This window comes from Saccharomyces eubayanus, chromosome IV (genome assembly GCF_001298625.1).
Source record: "Saccharomyces eubayanus strain FM1318 chromosome IV, whole genome shotgun sequence".
Taxonomy (NCBI): domain Eukaryota; kingdom Fungi; phylum Ascomycota; class Saccharomycetes; order Saccharomycetales; family Saccharomycetaceae; genus Saccharomyces; species Saccharomyces eubayanus.
The window spans coordinates 420721-437883 of record NC_030979.1 but is presented as its reverse complement, the minus strand read 5'-3'; the positions used below and the strand labels follow the sequence as shown (position 1 = coordinate 437883).

At 38.7% G+C, this 17163-nt stretch overlaps 8 protein-coding genes and 2 non-coding genes across 10 annotated transcripts; 3 read left to right on the top strand and 7 right to left on the bottom strand.

The window, feature by feature from the left end:
* Window positions 1-23: 23 nt before the first annotated feature.
* ATP16 (F1F0 ATP synthase subunit delta) lies at window positions 24-506 on the bottom strand (the record flags this gene model as incomplete). The annotated part of the gene is made up of 1 exon (XM_018364261.1): window positions 24-506. One exon carries the CDS (start codon window positions 504-506, stop codon window positions 24-26), a length of 483 nt encoding a protein of 160 aa, XP_018223062.1.
* Window positions 507-1213: 707 nt separating this feature from the next.
* MED2 (Med2p) lies at window positions 1214-2416 on the top strand (the record flags this gene model as incomplete). The annotated part of the gene is made up of 1 exon (XM_018364260.1): window positions 1214-2416. The coding sequence occupies one exon, from the start codon at window positions 1214-1216 to the stop codon at window positions 2414-2416; it is 1203 nt and encodes a 400-aa protein (XP_018223061.1).
* Window positions 2417-2736: 320 nt separating this feature from the next.
* PTC1 (type 2C protein phosphatase PTC1) lies at window positions 2737-3582 on the bottom strand (the record flags this gene model as incomplete). Its single annotated transcript, XM_018364259.1, has 1 exon — window positions 2737-3582. The coding sequence occupies one exon, from the start codon at window positions 3580-3582 to the stop codon at window positions 2737-2739; it is 846 nt and encodes a 281-aa protein (XP_018223060.1).
* Window positions 3583-4163: 581 nt separating this feature from the next.
* RPT2 (proteasome regulatory particle base subunit RPT2) lies at window positions 4164-5477 on the bottom strand (the record flags this gene model as incomplete). Its single annotated transcript, XM_018364258.1, has 1 exon — window positions 4164-5477. The coding sequence occupies one exon, from the start codon at window positions 5475-5477 to the stop codon at window positions 4164-4166; it is 1314 nt and encodes a 437-aa protein (XP_018223059.1).
* A 191-nt stretch (window positions 5478-5668) lies between these two features.
* On the bottom strand, window positions 5669-5750 carry DI49_1046. The gene has a single exon. It is a non-coding gene; the product is annotated as a tRNA-Ser (tRNA).
* Window positions 5751-8791: 3041 nt separating this feature from the next.
* On the top strand, window positions 8792-9049 carry DI49_1045 (uncharacterized protein; the record flags this gene model as incomplete). Its single annotated transcript, XM_018364257.1, has 1 exon — window positions 8792-9049. One exon carries the CDS (start codon window positions 8792-8794, stop codon window positions 9047-9049), a length of 258 nt encoding a protein of 85 aa, XP_018223058.1.
* Window positions 9050-10965: 1916 nt separating this feature from the next.
* DI49_1044 lies at window positions 10966-11038 on the top strand. The gene has a single exon. It is a non-coding gene; the product is annotated as a tRNA-Thr (tRNA).
* A 297-nt stretch (window positions 11039-11335) lies between these two features.
* Window positions 11336-11833, bottom strand: APC11 (anaphase promoting complex subunit 11; the record flags this gene model as incomplete). Its single annotated transcript, XM_018364256.1, has 1 exon — window positions 11336-11833. The coding sequence occupies one exon, from the start codon at window positions 11831-11833 to the stop codon at window positions 11336-11338; it is 498 nt and encodes a 165-aa protein (XP_018223057.1).
* Window positions 11834-12306: 473 nt separating this feature from the next.
* Window positions 12307-13008, bottom strand: GRX6 (glutathione-disulfide reductase GRX6; the record flags this gene model as incomplete). The annotated part of the gene is made up of 1 exon (XM_018364255.1): window positions 12307-13008. The coding sequence occupies one exon, from the start codon at window positions 13006-13008 to the stop codon at window positions 12307-12309; it is 702 nt and encodes a 233-aa protein (XP_018223056.1).
* A 1506-nt stretch (window positions 13009-14514) lies between these two features.
* SLX5 (SUMO-targeted ubiquitin ligase complex subunit SLX5) lies at window positions 14515-16410 on the bottom strand (the record flags this gene model as incomplete). The annotated part of the gene is made up of 1 exon (XM_018364254.1): window positions 14515-16410. The coding sequence occupies one exon, from the start codon at window positions 16408-16410 to the stop codon at window positions 14515-14517; it is 1896 nt and encodes a 631-aa protein (XP_018223055.1).
* Between the last annotated feature and the right edge of the window lie 753 nt (window positions 16411-17163).

Here is a 17163-nt window from a genome sequence, read left to right as displayed (position 1 = left end):
TTGGAAGAGTAATGTAGAAAACTTTACTTCAACACAGATTGTAGGCCTTCTAAAACTTCTATTTGGATTGCAGCTTCTGCGGCTTCTCTAGCATCTGATGAACTTGCATTTTTCTTGGCCTCTGTTAGTAAGTTTTTTATATTCTCTTGTGAAAAGGATTCCAATGGGAAAGCTTCAATGGCAGTCACACACAATTGTGAGTCTGGTTGAACTGTCGCAAAGCCACCAGATATGAAGAATTTCTTGGACTTGGATCCTTCCATAACTTCAACGACACCTGGTTGCAACTGTTCAACAGTAGGAACGTGGTTGGCCAAAACACCAATACGTCCTGATTTAGCAGGCAGATTTACTTGAGTCACTTCAGAGCCACTATATAAAGTTTCATGTGGTAATGCAAATTGCAATTTCAAACTTGATGTTGCAGCGGCAGCTTCAGCATATGCACGCTTAGCAACGAAATTCAATGATCTTAGGGTGCTTTTGCCAACAGTCGAACGCAACATTTCTTTACCTTTATGCCTGCACTTGAACCTTCACAACCGAACTTTAATTTGTTTTATTGGTGAGAGTTTACAGTGCTTAATTGAGTCCTACTGTTTAAATTGACTTGGACTTCTTCATTGATGAGGCGGCCCCTTCCTAGACGGCCTCAAAATGCGCTTTGATTGGCCGGGGCATCAGCATTCGTCAAAGGCGACAAGATTAAGCAAGCACGCTATATGCCATACAAACAATGCACTACCAGCAAGTTATTAGGTTCATGGTCGTCGCGACAGCAATTCTTACATATACTAATCGCACTCATTAAGCGTTACCAGCTCTCTGCGCTACAATTCGAGGCCCAGTTACCCAATAGCTTATCATATGCGGCGTGCCTTTAGTATATATGCAGTGGTAAAGGCTAACGGGCGATACGATGACGATTGAAGCCGCCAGGCTGTCACATACTATGTCATGGGACACTCAACCTGGTGTTCAAATCTTGTGTCGATTGCTATTCCACCATAGGGAAATAACGCCTCAGTAGCCGGAATGAGCTATTACCCGCTCAACGTTAAAGACGGCTAGATGATTCGATGACAATAAGAAATTTCAAAGCGGGATCAGAAATGTTAGAAAGTTCATCAGCATCTCAATACTTGGTGTATTTACAAGCAARTTCTAACGACTAAAGGGAAACCTCACTRCATAAAACAAACACCGTAAAGCAATGGTAGTGCAAAATACTCCGGTTCCATCCGTTCATACATCTAGTTCACTAGAACAAGGAAAAAGTACAAAGACAACGACATATAAGAACAAGCTTACCGTTTGTTTTGATGATATCTTGAAAGTTGGAGCAGAAATGATGATGCAACAGCAATTGAAAAATGTACAGTTAGATTCTTACCTTGTTAATGGTTTTAGTCAATCTCAACAAAAATTGTTAAAAGAAAAAGTCAAATTATTTCACGGAATTCTGGATGATTTAGAGACTTCTTTGAATCAGAGCTCTTCATACGTAAAGACTCTCACAGCACTAGGAAGAGAGAAGGAAAAGGAAAGGGAAGAAGCTGAAATGAGAAAGGCTGAGGAGGAAAATCTGAGAAAACTTAAAGAGCAAGAAGAATTGAAGAAACGTCATGAACTAGAAGAAGCTTCCCAACAACAACAACAACAACAACAACAACAGCTGAAGCAGCAGCAAAATCCAAAGGAGAGCGATGGTCTCGGCCTTGATTTTTCCGCAGCAGCACCTTCAAGCGCAGTAGGTACCAACCATAGGAGGCAAAATAACCAAGAACATGGATCTCTCCAACCCTCTAACCAAATACAAAGTGAAAACACAAATAATGCTCCTACTAGTGGCACCAATTTCTCCCCTGTAGCCGCTACTCAGAGTCAGGGTCAGCAAGGGCAGCCTTCGGATGCAATGTTTAATGATTTAAATTCCATGGACATTTCGATGTTTTCAGGACTCGATAATGCGGCTTTCGACTCAACAGCCTTCAATGCACCAGCGAATGGTACAAAGGGTCTTGAAGATAGTAATTTATCTAATACTAACAATGATATTAACATACCCTCCGCTAATAATAATATGAGCACAAATACCAGTAGCAATAGCAACAAGAATAATAACATTAACATTAACAGCAACAATAGCAACAATAGCAACAACAACGATAACGACAACAACAACAACGACAACAATAACAACAACAGCAATGACAACAATAACACCAGTAACAATGGAAACAATATAGGCAGTAGTGACTTACAGACAGCAAACGTCCCCAATACTGGAGATAACCCCCCTCCAGCTGACAACGGTGATGAATATTTGACATTAAATGATTTCAACGACTTGAATATCGACTGGTCAACAACAGGGGATAATGGCGAGTTGGACCTTGGTGGCTTCAGTATATAGTTATATTCTATTATTATTTACTTTATCATAGATCATCCTACATATTCAGTTTTGCAATATCTATGACAGTATAAAGGGCATATATGTTCTTAGTTAATGATCATTTTTCTTTCTCCTTCTCTGTTTGGCGATTACCTTGACGATTACCTTATACCGAATGGAAAATAATAATGTTACAACGCCAAAACCTTAGTTATCATATAGAAGGAGTGAATGCGAGAGATTCAACAGGTCTGTACATACGCATACACATATACATAACCATTGAATATTCCTCTATATATGCACTTTTTTTTTATTTTCCGTGGCCAAAGGAATCTTTAAAGGAAGACAACCATTACTGTCACATTATCTGTTGTGCCATTCTCCAAAGCATATCTAACCAAAACTTTCGCAGCTTCGTTAGGCTCATTAATGTCCTTAATTAGTTCACATGCATCTTGATCATCAATAACATCCCATAATCCATCGCATGCTAAAATCAAAAATTTATCCTCAGAAGTTATTTCCACGCTGGTTGTAAATGGGCTTCCTACTACCAAAGTATCGAAAAATTTATCGCCTAGTGATCTCGTTACCGCTAGCATACCATTTACACGACTTTTCATTATTAGTCCGCCTGCCTGTTCAACTCTTTGCATTTCCAAGGAGTCAGATGCCTTGTGATCATACGTCAATCTTATGCTGTTCCCATTTCTAAATAGTACTATTCGAGAGTCGCCAACATTTGCCGTATATAACTTTCTTTGATGCTGAGTTAAATCCATTGAATCTTTGGAAGCTGCATCGGGCAACTCCCAACGTATTACACAAACTGCAGCAGTACAGCCACTATTTCCTAAAAGCTTAGTATTGATTTCTTTATCAATGGTAAGGAATGAATCATTCAATACATCCCTAACATCTCGTGCTTCATCGGCTAAAATGTTTTGTTCTATAATTGTATGAAGATGCTTACCACACCATTTCGAGGCTTGAATACCTGCGTGCCCGTCGAATACCGCAAAATAGCCCCAATCTAATCTTGATGCGAAGTTTTTAACGTATGTATGAACATCTTCCATCGTTCTACGGAACTTAGAGTTTTTATTTTCCGCTACACCAACTCTATAACTTATGTCATAGGGTGTTTCAGCTCCTTCTAAAGTTTCAGAATCGTTGCTCATTATTAGCGGGTTTTAATGGACGAATGCAGTGCTTAAAACGTGTAGGAAAAAGTAGAGATGTGGAAAATCCCGTGAATTAAGTTAATAATGAAATTCGGTTTGCCTTTAGTCAATTTTACTTCTAACGGTCCAATTCAATGCCAAAAACGCTGAAAATGAACGAGTTTCTGTGGTTTCAACAAATCTGTTACGTTCTGGACTCTGCTGTTTAAAAATAGCTTGTGATCTTGGACGAAATCTTGAAGTAACTATATCAGTCAAAAGATTGAATTACAAACAAAACTACCCTAATAAAACAAATATATGCCCTTTACGATACTTCACCTTGCAAATACACTCCTGGTTTTTTAGCGCAGTATACGTCAAAGGTAGGATCATATTTCTACTTGGCATTTCTAACTGGTTTCTTTTTTTTTCCTTTGCGGGAAGAATTCGCGAAGACCGCGCCGCCATCTTACTTACGTGTGTTCTTTTTTTTGAAGCAAATTTTACACGTGACAAGGAGTGTTTATGATGTAATTTGTAGTTTTGAAATGTGATCTATATATGTAAATCTATTATAGAAGCAGTGTATATGTGCATCACAAGTATAAACCTTCTAGATTCTCTTCAACCTTATTCTTCATGACTCTTTCCTTAGCTTGTTTGAAGTCCTCTGCAGTGACTTGCATTCTTCTTTCTCTAAGAGCTAATAAACCTGCTTCCGTACACATAGCTTGGATATCTGCACCTGATAAATCGTCCTTTGTCGTTACCAATGTTTCAAGATTAACATCCTCACTCAGATTCATCTTTGAAGTATGAATTCCTAGAATCTTCCTCTTAGTACTCAGATCTGGATTTTCAAATAGAATCTTACGATCGATTCTACCAGGTCTAATCAATGCTGGATCTAGTGTCTCGATCTTATTAGTAGCCATAATGACCTTTACATCACCTCTATCGTCAAACCCATCCAGCTGATTTAACAATTCCAACATGGTTCTTTGAATTTCTTTTTCACCACCACTGTTGGAATCGTATCTCTTGGTACCGATAGCATCGATTTCATCAATGAAGACAATACTTGGAGCATTTTCACCGGCTACTTTAAAAATTTGCCTACATAACCTGGGTCCATCTCCTAAATATTTTTGGATCAACTCAGAGCCGACAATTCTTAAGAATGTTGCAGATGTCTGATTTGCAACAGCTTTTGCAAGCAGTGTTTTACCTGTACCTGGAGCACCGTAAAGAATCACACCCTTAGGAGGTTTGATACCCATCTCTTCGTATAATTCTGGGTGAGTTAATGGTAATTCCACGGATTCCTTTATTTCTTGAATTTGAGCTTCTAAACCACCGATATCACTGTATGATTCTGTTGGTGACTTATCCATTTTCATCACCGAAACCATTGGATCAGCATCGTCTTGTAAAACGCCTACAATGGACATAGTTTTATGATGCAACAGTACCGAACAACCAGGCTCTAGTAATTCTTTGTCGACAAAGGATAAGATAGATACGTAATAATCTGGCATGGTTGGACTTGTTACTATCGCATGATCGTCATCTATGATTTCTTCTAGGGTCCCGATGCTCAATGGGTTTCCACGTATTTCTTCCAATTGCTTCTTTTCCTCCTCTTGCTTTTTCTCAAACGGTTTCAAAATTTCAGAGTTAGAGACGAATTCTTCTTCTAGTAACAAATGGTCCTTAATTCGTTCCATCCTTAGAAGCTTTAATTTACAACGAGTGCTTGGATATATATTGGGCAATTTCTCAGCTGTAGCTGGACCTCCTTTTCTTTTTTTACGACCAAATTTTGATTGAACAGGCGGTTCATATTTGGGTTTTTGATTAGAGCCCTTCTTTTTCTTTTTGTCTTGTCCTGATGATACACCTTGACCCATTTTATATTCTGATATAAACACTGGCCCTTTTTGGTCTTTCTTGACTCCGTGTTAATGTTTGATATACTTTATTTCTATTGACATGGAACTCTTAATGCAAAAAACTGGTACATTTTGCCACCGGGGAAAAATGATTGATGAACGGTTACCCGTAGTTCCAACATAAAATTGCTAGAAAAAACAAAAAATAACGACAACTGCAGGATTTGAACCTGCGCGGGCAGAGCCCAAAAGATTTCTAATCTTTCGCCTTAACCACTCGGCCAAGTTGCCTTGTACTATGTTAGAATGAGGCGCCTTAATATTACCAAAACATATTTCTAGCCAAGCTACAAATCTACCAACTCGCAACGAAAACACGCTAAAATGAACCAACTGTTGGAATAGTTGTATTCAGACACTCATTCATCAATATGGGACAAAATCTGAAATCAGAATAATAGTAATATTATATTACTACTATTTATATACAGTGTTCCATCATGATACAAATTACTAAATCTGGTAATTAGTGAAGATAAGATTAAAGATCTATCAATTGATCAGGAATTAGTATATAAGCAGATGAGCTATAACTGATAACTCATTAATAATGCCTAAACCATATTTGAACCATTAGGTTWTATATAACCAATCAGCGTGTGTTTTATATATCTCTCTTATATAATAATAAGGAAGAACTGCTTATTCATAATTATTACAACTTACTAAACTACTAATTATCAAAACCAATATATGTCATGCAAGATGTCACTACCACATTTTTCATTTTATTTTAGAACGTGGCCTTTTCTCAAATGAAACACTCAAAATATACACGAACAATTTAGATTAGATCCGAAATTCTGCGCTTCCACCCATTAGTTAGATTCAGATCTTATATAGTTTTGAAACAAGATTATACTATCATCCATCTATTACTATTATATACTGTGTCAAAAGATGACTTAAGTTATAAGACCAGGAAAACAAGATTCAAATTGTCATCGAAATTAACGGAAGCTAAAGCGCAATGGTTGATATTGTAGTAGGTCAATGAACAAGAACATGGAGAAGAGGAGCTGAATCATATCATGCAAACTTGTAAAACTCTTTTTGTGGATTTCTAAAATCCAAGAGGAGAGTCTCTAGTATAATCTATATACATAATATTATAACATTAAGAATAAAGGAATCCCAAAAATCATCATACAATTTTACAGGTCAATATATAGAGTATATAAGATAAGTAACATACGGTAAATCAAGTCGATCAATAGTTCAGTAACAAGTCACTTCCCTGAGATCGTCAGGATTGCCAGAACATCCCGGTATTACCTACCTGTAATACAACACCTGGTAGCGCCGCTATCTAAAGCTCCAGTACACAATCCTGAACACTGAACAGAACTCCCTTCACCCTGGAACTCAAAGCTGATCATCCAGAAAGCATCAATTATGTTAAAACTAGACCCGCTGGTAATCGCGGTGACCCCAGAACATACACCCTGTCTTTTGCACTCACTACTCAATCATAAGAATTATCTTAGTTTTATCAAGAAAACTTTAGAGTGAACTCGTTATTAGCAATTATACACATGATAGTTACGGTCGATTCACTACTGCCTTCAAGTTATTTTGCGGATAGAGTGGTGGTCTAAGCCAAGGTGAAGTTACCGTCTCAGCAAAACTACAATTGACCAAGCCAGTTCAGGTAGTTTAAATGGATATACCGTATTATATCAACAAGCAAGTCCAGAAATCAACGAGGTCGGCAGTTCAAAGGTGTCAGCAATAATCAATTGCGTTAAAAGTGCGCTGGGTAACGTGACAGTAATCGTAAGAACTCACGGACAATATGCTGTACTAGGGCACAGGGCCAGTGAAGAACAATTAATGCAGCACTTCAACTATTTTGGAACTTGTCACCCTGCATACTTCGACATTGAAGAAATAGATAGTGATGGATATTCGTCTCTTCAAGTATAGGTACATATGTATATATATATATATATAAATATTTATAAATAAAAAACAAGAAAATATCATATCTTTACTTTTCAATAAAAAAAAATAAACTCGTTGGTGTCGTTGGTCATTTTCTAAATCCTTAGAAGGTATTCAGAAAAAACTACCCTGCCGGTAAATTAAAACTGCCTGGCACCATAAAAGCACTTCACCACTTCGATATATGCTCACGGAGCATTTTACATTACGAACAGGCCACGCCAGTCTACTGCCATTGTAGAACAAAAACGAACCCGTGCCCAGTGCTGGCTAGAACACCTAGCTACTTACGACTTTACCCTCAAATATCTGGCTGGACCCAAGAATGTCGCAGATACAATATACCGTGCCGTGCTTACCATAACCCCCCAAAACACCTAGTCCAATCGGCCCAGAGAACTGGATAACTGACTGCAATTACGAGCCGCCCTGTTATGCTACGCTGATTCATATGAAAGAACAGACGCAACACAACATCAATCCCTAGGATATGTCCGCTTTCCGAAGTTACCAAAAGAAGTTTCTATTGTCGGAGATTTTTCGTACGCATTATTCCCTATCAGATAGTATACTACCAAGACCGCATAGCAGTCCCAGAAAAACGACAGAATTCAATCATGACTCTCTCCCATGATCACACCCTATTTGGAGAACATTTTTGTGTTACAGTAACATTCGGGAAAATTGTCCCAATATACTATTGGCCAAAATTACAACACTCCATAACCCACTACATCCAGACTTGCTTAAAATGCTAGCTGGTAAAATCCCATTGACCTCGCTTACACGGACTTTTAAGTTTCCGAGGTTTCGCTGAGAAGTGATGCGATGGGATCCGAAAGCACGAGATTATTTATATATCACGAGGAGCAACAGCTCAAGCAAAAGATGCGGTGGGATAGCAGGTGGTTCTATCCAATTCATTTTTCAACTTGATCAGCTACGGCTGAGGCATTTAATTTTATGCTATAAGAATTCTACATATACATTTCTTTAGAGCTGATGATTTTATCATTTATAAATGAGGACAGCCAAATTGATGAAACGATTAACACATACAGCTACTCTCTCTATGTTTGGCGCTTGCATCAGTGTTAATTCTCACTTCGAAATAAACACTTCGGCGGCTAGTCCTGTAAAACGTACACACTTTATTTTTCACAAGTAAATGTGTTGAACTGAACAAAAGGAAGCCGACAGGGTCCCCGAAGGCACCCCTAAAAATAACTTCACAAAGTATAAGTGCACTAAGACTATCAATAATTGCAGTACACATAAACTGTTTTGATACTCTCACGACCTAAGGAAAGCATTTCTCGCCCATTGTGATGCACGTCCCTATTATCTTCCAGACACTTTTAATTATCCCGTATATTGGTAAATATTATTGTTCCCCCATCGAAGACAAGGAAAGCAAATCAGAAGAAGAAATCCAGCACGCGCTGGACAACAACATCGATTCCTTAGGACTACTGCTTCATTCAATCTCTGTGTCTTCGAATTTGACCACCGGCGATCCTGAACTTGACGCTCTTTTCCAGGATGACTTAATTCCGGAATTATACAGTATTTTAGAAGGTTTATAATATATATATATATATATACATTATAATGCAACCATACTGTCTTGTTTCCACTAATGACTTCCTGGTACCAAATCTAGAGGGTGCAGTTTTTTCCTCATTGTACTATTTCCTTAATGAAGTCACTTCTGACATCGGCGGCTATTTGCAGGTGGCTTTCCTCTTGCTCGCTACACTCTTCCAGCAGAAAAAGAGTACCAGTTTCCCGTTATTCACTCCAATAATAATTCCAACAAGTGACACTTAATTCCATTCAAGAGAAGATGTATGGGAGCAATAAGGATCTTGCATTGTTTTGTGGTATGTGGTATGTAGTGGGTATAAATATACATATTTTTATAAATTCAAAGGTCATGGTTTCAAAGAAGAACAATATGATAACACGGAGGATACTGAGGATAGATTAGGAGTCTGCATCTCTCCAAACCAGTCACAATTCTTTCATATGTGGCGCATTATTACCGATGAAATTCGGGACGGTTCTGCTATTGGATTCATCACAAAACAAAGGGAAATGTGCTTATCAGTTACCTTTTATGGGTTGCTGAAAGTTGCTTCTCCTTGGAACAGCATACAAAGTTGCTACACCTCTTTTTTCATGCTTAATAGTTGTTCATCTTCTAACTTCTAAAATCTGCTTATACCGGACACTAAACCCAGGTCGATTCTATTTTCTTTTTAACTTCAAAAACGAGCCGAAGCATATACTTCAGGAAAGTTTATCCCTTTTTACTTATTCTCTTTATTTGTGTGGTAGATGTGTTTTCTGACGCTACGCATAACCGTCAACCCATAAATTTTAGTTAAACAGATTTATCTTTTCGGCAAAATGGTAAAGGTCATCATGAAACCTTTTTGAGTTTAAAGCTACATAGTTTCAAAGCCGAGCGTAGACTAGGGCACTTGGCAAGTACTCTTGATTTATTGTTAAGGGATTCACCGTAAAAAGATTCATATGAGTGGTTAAACTATTGCGTGAAGTAATTACGTCTTCGATCACAAGGTTCCAATTTCTTGCTCATATTTCGAAAAAAGCTGCTAATTCTTACTTTTCTAATACAGTTTCATGTACGGTAAAGTAGACTTTATACTCAAGGAACTATTTGAATCCGCGTTCAGAATCGGTAAAAATAGAGTGCTACTTCCCAAATACAATACAAGGCTTTAAATGTACCCAGACGAGAATCTCGAAAAAAAAGTCTTCTGAAATTAAAATCATATACTTATGAGACTGTTGGAACAAGATTCAACTATTGTCCATCTATTACTAATATATACGGTGTTAAAAGATGACATAAACTACAAGACCAGTAAGTTAAGATTCAAAGTGTCGTCGAAATTAATGGAAGCTGAAGCGCAAGGATTGATATTGTAATAGGATCAATGAATGACAACATATAAAAAGAGGAACAGAATCATTTATAATATTATGCAAAAKTATTGATTCCTTTCTGTGGATTCCTAAATTCATGAGRAGAATCTCTAGTATAATCTATATACGTAWTATTATAACATTAAGAAACAATGGAATCCCAAAGATCATCATACAATTTAAATGGTTATTAGAGTATGTATTTAATTTTCACAGAGAAAATAAACTTCGGCCTCCGCCTTCACACTACAGAAATTTTTTCTTCGGTTCGTTGTCACGTAGCTAACTCACTGAGACGTTTAAGGAAGTTTAAGATCCCTTATCTTATACAGACAGTTTAACTGAGACTATACAACCTTGCTATTCAAAAATAAGTCAGTTTTGATCAACTGCTTCTCGTAGTGGGTCTTAGTTTATTTCGGGCATAGCTTGTTTCAGGCCTAGTCAGTCATTGATAATGCTAGTTGACCTGTATTTCATCATTTCAGTTCAGTTTCTATTTTGAGTACTTATATCAATTTAATATCGACATTCAATCACTTACCAAGCTTCTATGGCCAAGTTGGTAAGGCGCCACACTAGTAATGTGGAGATCGTCGGTTCAAATCCGACTGGAAGCATTATATTTTTTATATAGAAACACAGAATCTTGAATCGCTATAATTATGACTATGAATAGTTTCATCGCTATTCGATTCTGTTTTTTTTTTAAACTTGTTTGACTTTCAATGAGTAATTATATGATAAATTCATCCACCGACAAGAAAGGATCATGTTTTAGAATTCCTTAGGTCAGTTGCAACATAACAAGATAATCAATATTATATTTACATTTATATATAAACAGCGTTAATAGCCTTTAGCAAAGAAGGGACGCGGGTGGAACATGAGCACCTATACTCAAGAGCTAGTTCACTTTACCGTAACAAAAAGTCTTCATCCAGGACAGTATCAACTTGTTGTCTGTCTATTGCGCTATCTGTATTTTGCCGTATCGGTTCATCGAAGTCCACAAAATCTTCCGCCACGCCCTCTTCTATCATCTCTTCTCTTCTTCTTGAAACTACCTCAACGAATTTTCTGATATGCGCATCGTTGATTGCTAAACCTTTTTGCAGCTGGAACACTTGTCTACACATCGGACACAGTCCTTTAGAATTTGAGGTGTCTAGCCATCGATATATACAGTGGTCATGGAAGTTGTGGTTGCATACCCCAATCACTAAAGGGCACTGGTCGCCTGGAAATTTACAGCTTGGGCATGTACCGTTGTAACTGGCACGACATATACCACAAACATCTTCATCCTCATCATTTTCATTTGTAACTCCATTAGACTCATTTTCATCGGAGATACGCGGAATGTGCCACGACCAAGCAAACACGCTGTGCACTTGCTTTATTTTGACTTTCATAGTTGTATATTTCTATATAGACACTTTTCTTCCCTGATTACTCTTCGTAATATATATTCGCTAAATTATTGTTCAATCATTTATTTACAAACGGAAAAGATACAAGTCGGTCTGGGACTACTATGGAACGCGCACATCGCAAGTTTATTTTTTATACCCAGCATACAGAGAAAAGCTGTGTACATTCGAGAAAGTTGAATTCATGCAGTAAAAGAAAAACTGTAAAGAGGCATTTATTGCTTCAAATATTGCAACCATAAAGTTATGTATGTATATTTATGAGGGCTCTTAGTTTTATGCTATATAAAGAGCCCTTTTTCTTGCTTCTCGAAAATGCGCCAGGCATAGAAGTGCTTTCCTTAATGGCAGTTTTACTTTACCACGCTTGCAGAATGCCCCGAGCATAAGAAGACTCGTTTTTTTCTTTCTTCCAGAACCATGATTTGATAGTATTTTGTTGACTCCATGATTTTTCAATTGTTTGAAGGCTTTTCACGTTGCTCGACAGTGAATTTTCCACCGCTCCACTCTTGCAGTGAAGCTAGAAGTTTACCTTCAGAGTGCAATCTCCTAATCTCTTCACTACCTCCTCTTGATATCCCATTGATCAAAAGGTTCGGAACCGTTCCCCTACCGGTCACGGACTTGATGTATTCTCGGAGCTCTTCACCATGCCCATGTTTGTCAAGTTCTATGATGTAATAGTTCGGTACGAATTGATATTCACTTTCAAGCAGTTCTTTTAAGCCTTTGCTATATGAACAGACGCTCTTACTGAATATTATGACCGGTGCCAAATCTAACATGAGCGAGTATTCCTGTTGCACATTGAATCCTTTACCTGTTCCCGTACCTTTATCACTCTTGATAGCAGACAAACTGTCATCCGCCGAAGCTACGGGCTGCTGGAGTCCCACTCTTTGCTTTATTTCGTTAATCTCCTCATCTACTTCAGAGTTTCCCTTATTTGTGGTAGATGTTGGCACGGCAGCAGTTCCCCTTGACGATCTACCAGCTATATTATCCCTACCAACACTAAATAACTGTGGGGGCTTCTCCTCTTCCTTTGTCTCTATTGCCAGAAAGTTCGCATTCTGTGCTATAAAGAAAACTAATAACAGTAGTAGCATCGTTATGCTTAAAATTCTAGCATTTCTCTTATTGGAAAGTATCATGATATAGTTGATTCCACTTGACAGCTAGGTCTTCTGACTCAACTTCCCTTCTACTTCGTCCTATTTTGATCCAAAGTTCATTAAAGATTAATGATTCCCTGAAGATGAATATGCAAATCTCGTGAACGCTCCGTCTCAGGCACCCCGAGACGCGTTATGCGCGTTTTTTTATTGGAACAGCCACTGCCACTGCAAGCAATTAAAATAGCGTTAATGTGTGCTGTTCTTAATTTAGAAAGCCATTGACGTGAAGCGCCATAGTAAGAGCCGGCGGTTTGTGCCACCAAATGTGGAGCTGTTTCTGGGAGAGTCACCAGTTCAGGAGAAAAAGAAAGAGAAGACAGTTGCAATGGAGACGCAACATACCTCATCGGCTGCAGAAACTGCTTAAAAACCATTGACGACTCATTTTGTTTCTTCCAGGTTTTGCAGGTAAAGAGCCTTCCATTTACTTAACTGAGGGCAGATGGATGCATGCTCTACTAAAAGCGACCATAAGGGAAAAGCAGCCACTGTTTGATGCTGGCGATTGCAAAGAAAAACACTAAAGTAACACGCACAGGCCACGTAACAGGAAGCAGGGAAAAATCGATTTCACGCCCAGCCTAGTGCGTATAATCACCTTGAATGCGTGGAGTAAAAACGTTCAAAGCATCTGCTGCTAGTGCGGTATATCTTGGTAAGTGGGTTGACACGCTCGTAATAAACGATACTTTCAACGGCATCGGGAAGTACGAAATATAAACAAAGTATTTACTTAAGCAAACCCTGAAGGATATCAGGGTCAAATGCATAAGAATTCCAAAAACTAAGCATACACTCAAGCCATGTCTGCCCAAGATTACTACGGAAATTCTGCATCAAAACAATCCGTATGTTAATTCTTACCAATTTCACCTTTTAAAATTCACATTTTACTAACATGTCCTTGAATTCACCCTGCACCCATGTTTAAATCAGTATTCCCGCCCAAATGCTCCACCACCAGGTTACGAGTCTGGTTCCAGAGGGTTCGCTCCCCAACAAACCCAACAATATTATCCGCCTCAGCAACAGCAGCAATATTACCAACAGCAACCCCAATACTATCAACAACAACAACAACCCCAATACTACCAACAGCCACAGAACCCACAACAGCCGATCTATATTCAACAACAGCCAGCTAGTAGTGGTAACCAGGATTGTTTAACAGGCTGTCTAGCAGGGCTGTGTTTGTGCTGCACCTTAGATATGTTGATTTAGGCAACATGCCCATTTTGAAACAAAGTCTTCATATCACACCATTTTATGAGTACGCCACGACTGCACTTCTGATCTTTAAATCTTACGTAAATAAGCGTGATTGAAACGTTTATGCAAATAAATAATATAATTAATAATCCAAAAATGCTTGTTTGAGTATCAGGGCCTCTCCATGCAAAAGAAGTGACGAAAACAAAATAAAAGAAATTCCAAATATAGAATGACAAGTGATCGTGGAAATGCATTTGTGAACACTGATCATTAAAAGTAAACCTCCTTTAATCTTCCTCTTGAGCGAATCAGCTTCTTGCACGATTCCGCGGGGCATAATTTGGGCCCATAGTTATCAGGATGAGCTGAACCTTTCAGCTCGGCCAATTTCTTTTTGGGGGATTTAGATTTCTTCTTTGCATTGTCAATTCTGGCGTAACACCTGCCGCAATATGTATGGCCACAGGATGCAACAAATGTTCGCTTTGATAAATCTCTATCCAATACTGACGGTCTCGCTAAAGTTTGGTATGGGCAATGAAATTTGTATCTCGATACTAACCCTTCAAATGAAATGCCACGATCTTTTTGGCTCATCCCAGTGAAATCGTCCGGTATTCCTACACCCAATTCTACGCCACATAAACAGCATACTGAAATATCTTCCAGGGTTTTGGCCAGATCATCGTCTAAAACAGTGATAGTTTCTTCCTTCCCATTCTTCATGATATCTAATTTCATCTTTGGTGTGGTATCAAATGAAGCACTATATCCTTCAGGCAAGTTTGCCGCTCTCTCTTCAAATTCATCCTGCTGGGCTTTGGTCTTGTTCATTAAGTTCTTCATAACCACGTCTCGTTCTCGTTCTTCTCTCTCTTGAATCATATCAATAATATTTTGAGTGTGGCGCTCTTCATCAGCTTCATTTAGTACCGGACCACCCCACAGACGAGTTAAGAAGCCATCCTCACCATTGAAGTTTAGATAGCTCGAAATCGATTCACGATACGGCCCCCCATGATGGAAAGCTCCTCTGGCTACTCTTTCTTGTCCTTCCAATGCTTCCCGATGAAGCCTTAAAGCCTCTTCCTGTGTGTTTCTAACTCTATCAATAGCCCAGTTTTGTAAAAGTTGGTTTCTAAATTCAGTAAATAATGCCATTAGCTCTCCCTCACATTCTCGCAAGGTAACTGGAGCAACATTTTGTAGAATGGACCTGAACTCATGTAGTGATTCTGCATGATGAAAAGCACTGCGAATGTCTGGGACATACGCTTGAATCCGTTCTCTGATTGACTGCAGCCTAATACCTGTACCCATATTGTCGTTACTCACCATCCTCTGTTGTTGTGCTCTTATTCTATGCTGTCTTTCTGCAACCCTTCGGCTCATTCGCATATGGCTCTCTCTACGAGCCCTTTGAATAGTTTCAGGCAAGTCATTGGTATTTTCCGTCCATTCTTCATCGTTTTCATCATCTTCGTCAGACCGTTCCACAAACAAATTACGAGCTCGTGCTGCACTTCTTCTTAAGAGCTGCCTACGTGATGCAGCCAAGTCTTCTTGAAACTCAAACGACCTGCGTGTCGGTATGTCTGTTGGCGTTGCGTTCACCTCAAGCCTTTCTCCGCCCGGCAGATTTAGCGTTATTCTAGGTCGCGTTGTCCTCTCTTCAACTATTGTCAATCCATCATCGTTATCATTATCGTTATCGTTATTGTTCTCGTTAGAATTTTCATTTAAATACCCATTCGTATTATTTACTTGTATTATTCTTGGAGTTTCTACTGTTTCAGAGCCTGGTTCTTGGTCAAGATCAACGTAGTGCGCAGAGGGATCAATGGGCCCATCATCCCCGAAAAACCGCCCAACTTCTCGTATTATGGTTACGTCATCAATATCATTTTGAGTGTCGGGGCAATCTGAACGTACTGTTGTATTAATCCTCTGAGGAGTCGCATCCGCTGTATCCGATCTAATAAATCTATTCAGAGCATCACGTCGTCTCCCTACTCTTCTGTCTGGATACAACCTCACTGGCAAGTTTGCCTCGCGGATAGAAGCGTCTTCCTCCTTGTCACTATCTATCAAAATAATCGAGTGGTCTGGATGGCTGACCGACGGAGTATGATCACTCTTTGTTCGATCATCACCAGCACTGTGCATTGTATTACTCCAATTGTTAAAAATTCTCCGCGATCCAAATATTAACACCTAAGTCAGATTTTTAAAGGTTTCACCCCTGGCTGAAACTGCTAGTCAAAATTCTCAACGAGACTGTTCCCAAACGACGGAAGTACGCTCTATTCTCTATTGACAAAACGCTCTTTCGGTCGTATTTTGCCTCTTATTGATGTTAAATAGTGAATACCGCAAATTACGTACATAATGATAACATTTACTTAGGAAAAGTAAGAGACGAAAGTCAGCATATACGTAATAGTGACAGTTACCTTATAAATGGAAAAGTTGCGTTCAACATGAAAGATCCATCAGCACATTTTGAGTTATCTCAAAGGCTAGCAAGGACTTCAGAAACCTCTCTGTGTTGGGAAACAACTTATTCCCCGACTGCAAAATGGTTTGACGGTACTTAATTAGCATAGGTTTATTTATTTCATTTCGTATCTGTCATGTATCTAATGGAATGTTCGGATGGCCCGCTGGCGTGTCGTTCGTTACTTTAAGATAATCTTGCCGTTTAATATACCATTTTCTTCACAACATTTCCTTGTTAACCAGAAGAAATTCTTTATGCATCTATACATCACGGAATTACGGTTGAGCTTTAAGTTCCAAAAGGGTGTTTCGGACTGTTCATCGAGTAGGTTTTTGAATCTAGGCCAACTCGCTGGGATAATTAACGGGTTTAAGGTCTCAAAAAGAGTGCCACTTCGTACATTTACTCTACTTGACTGC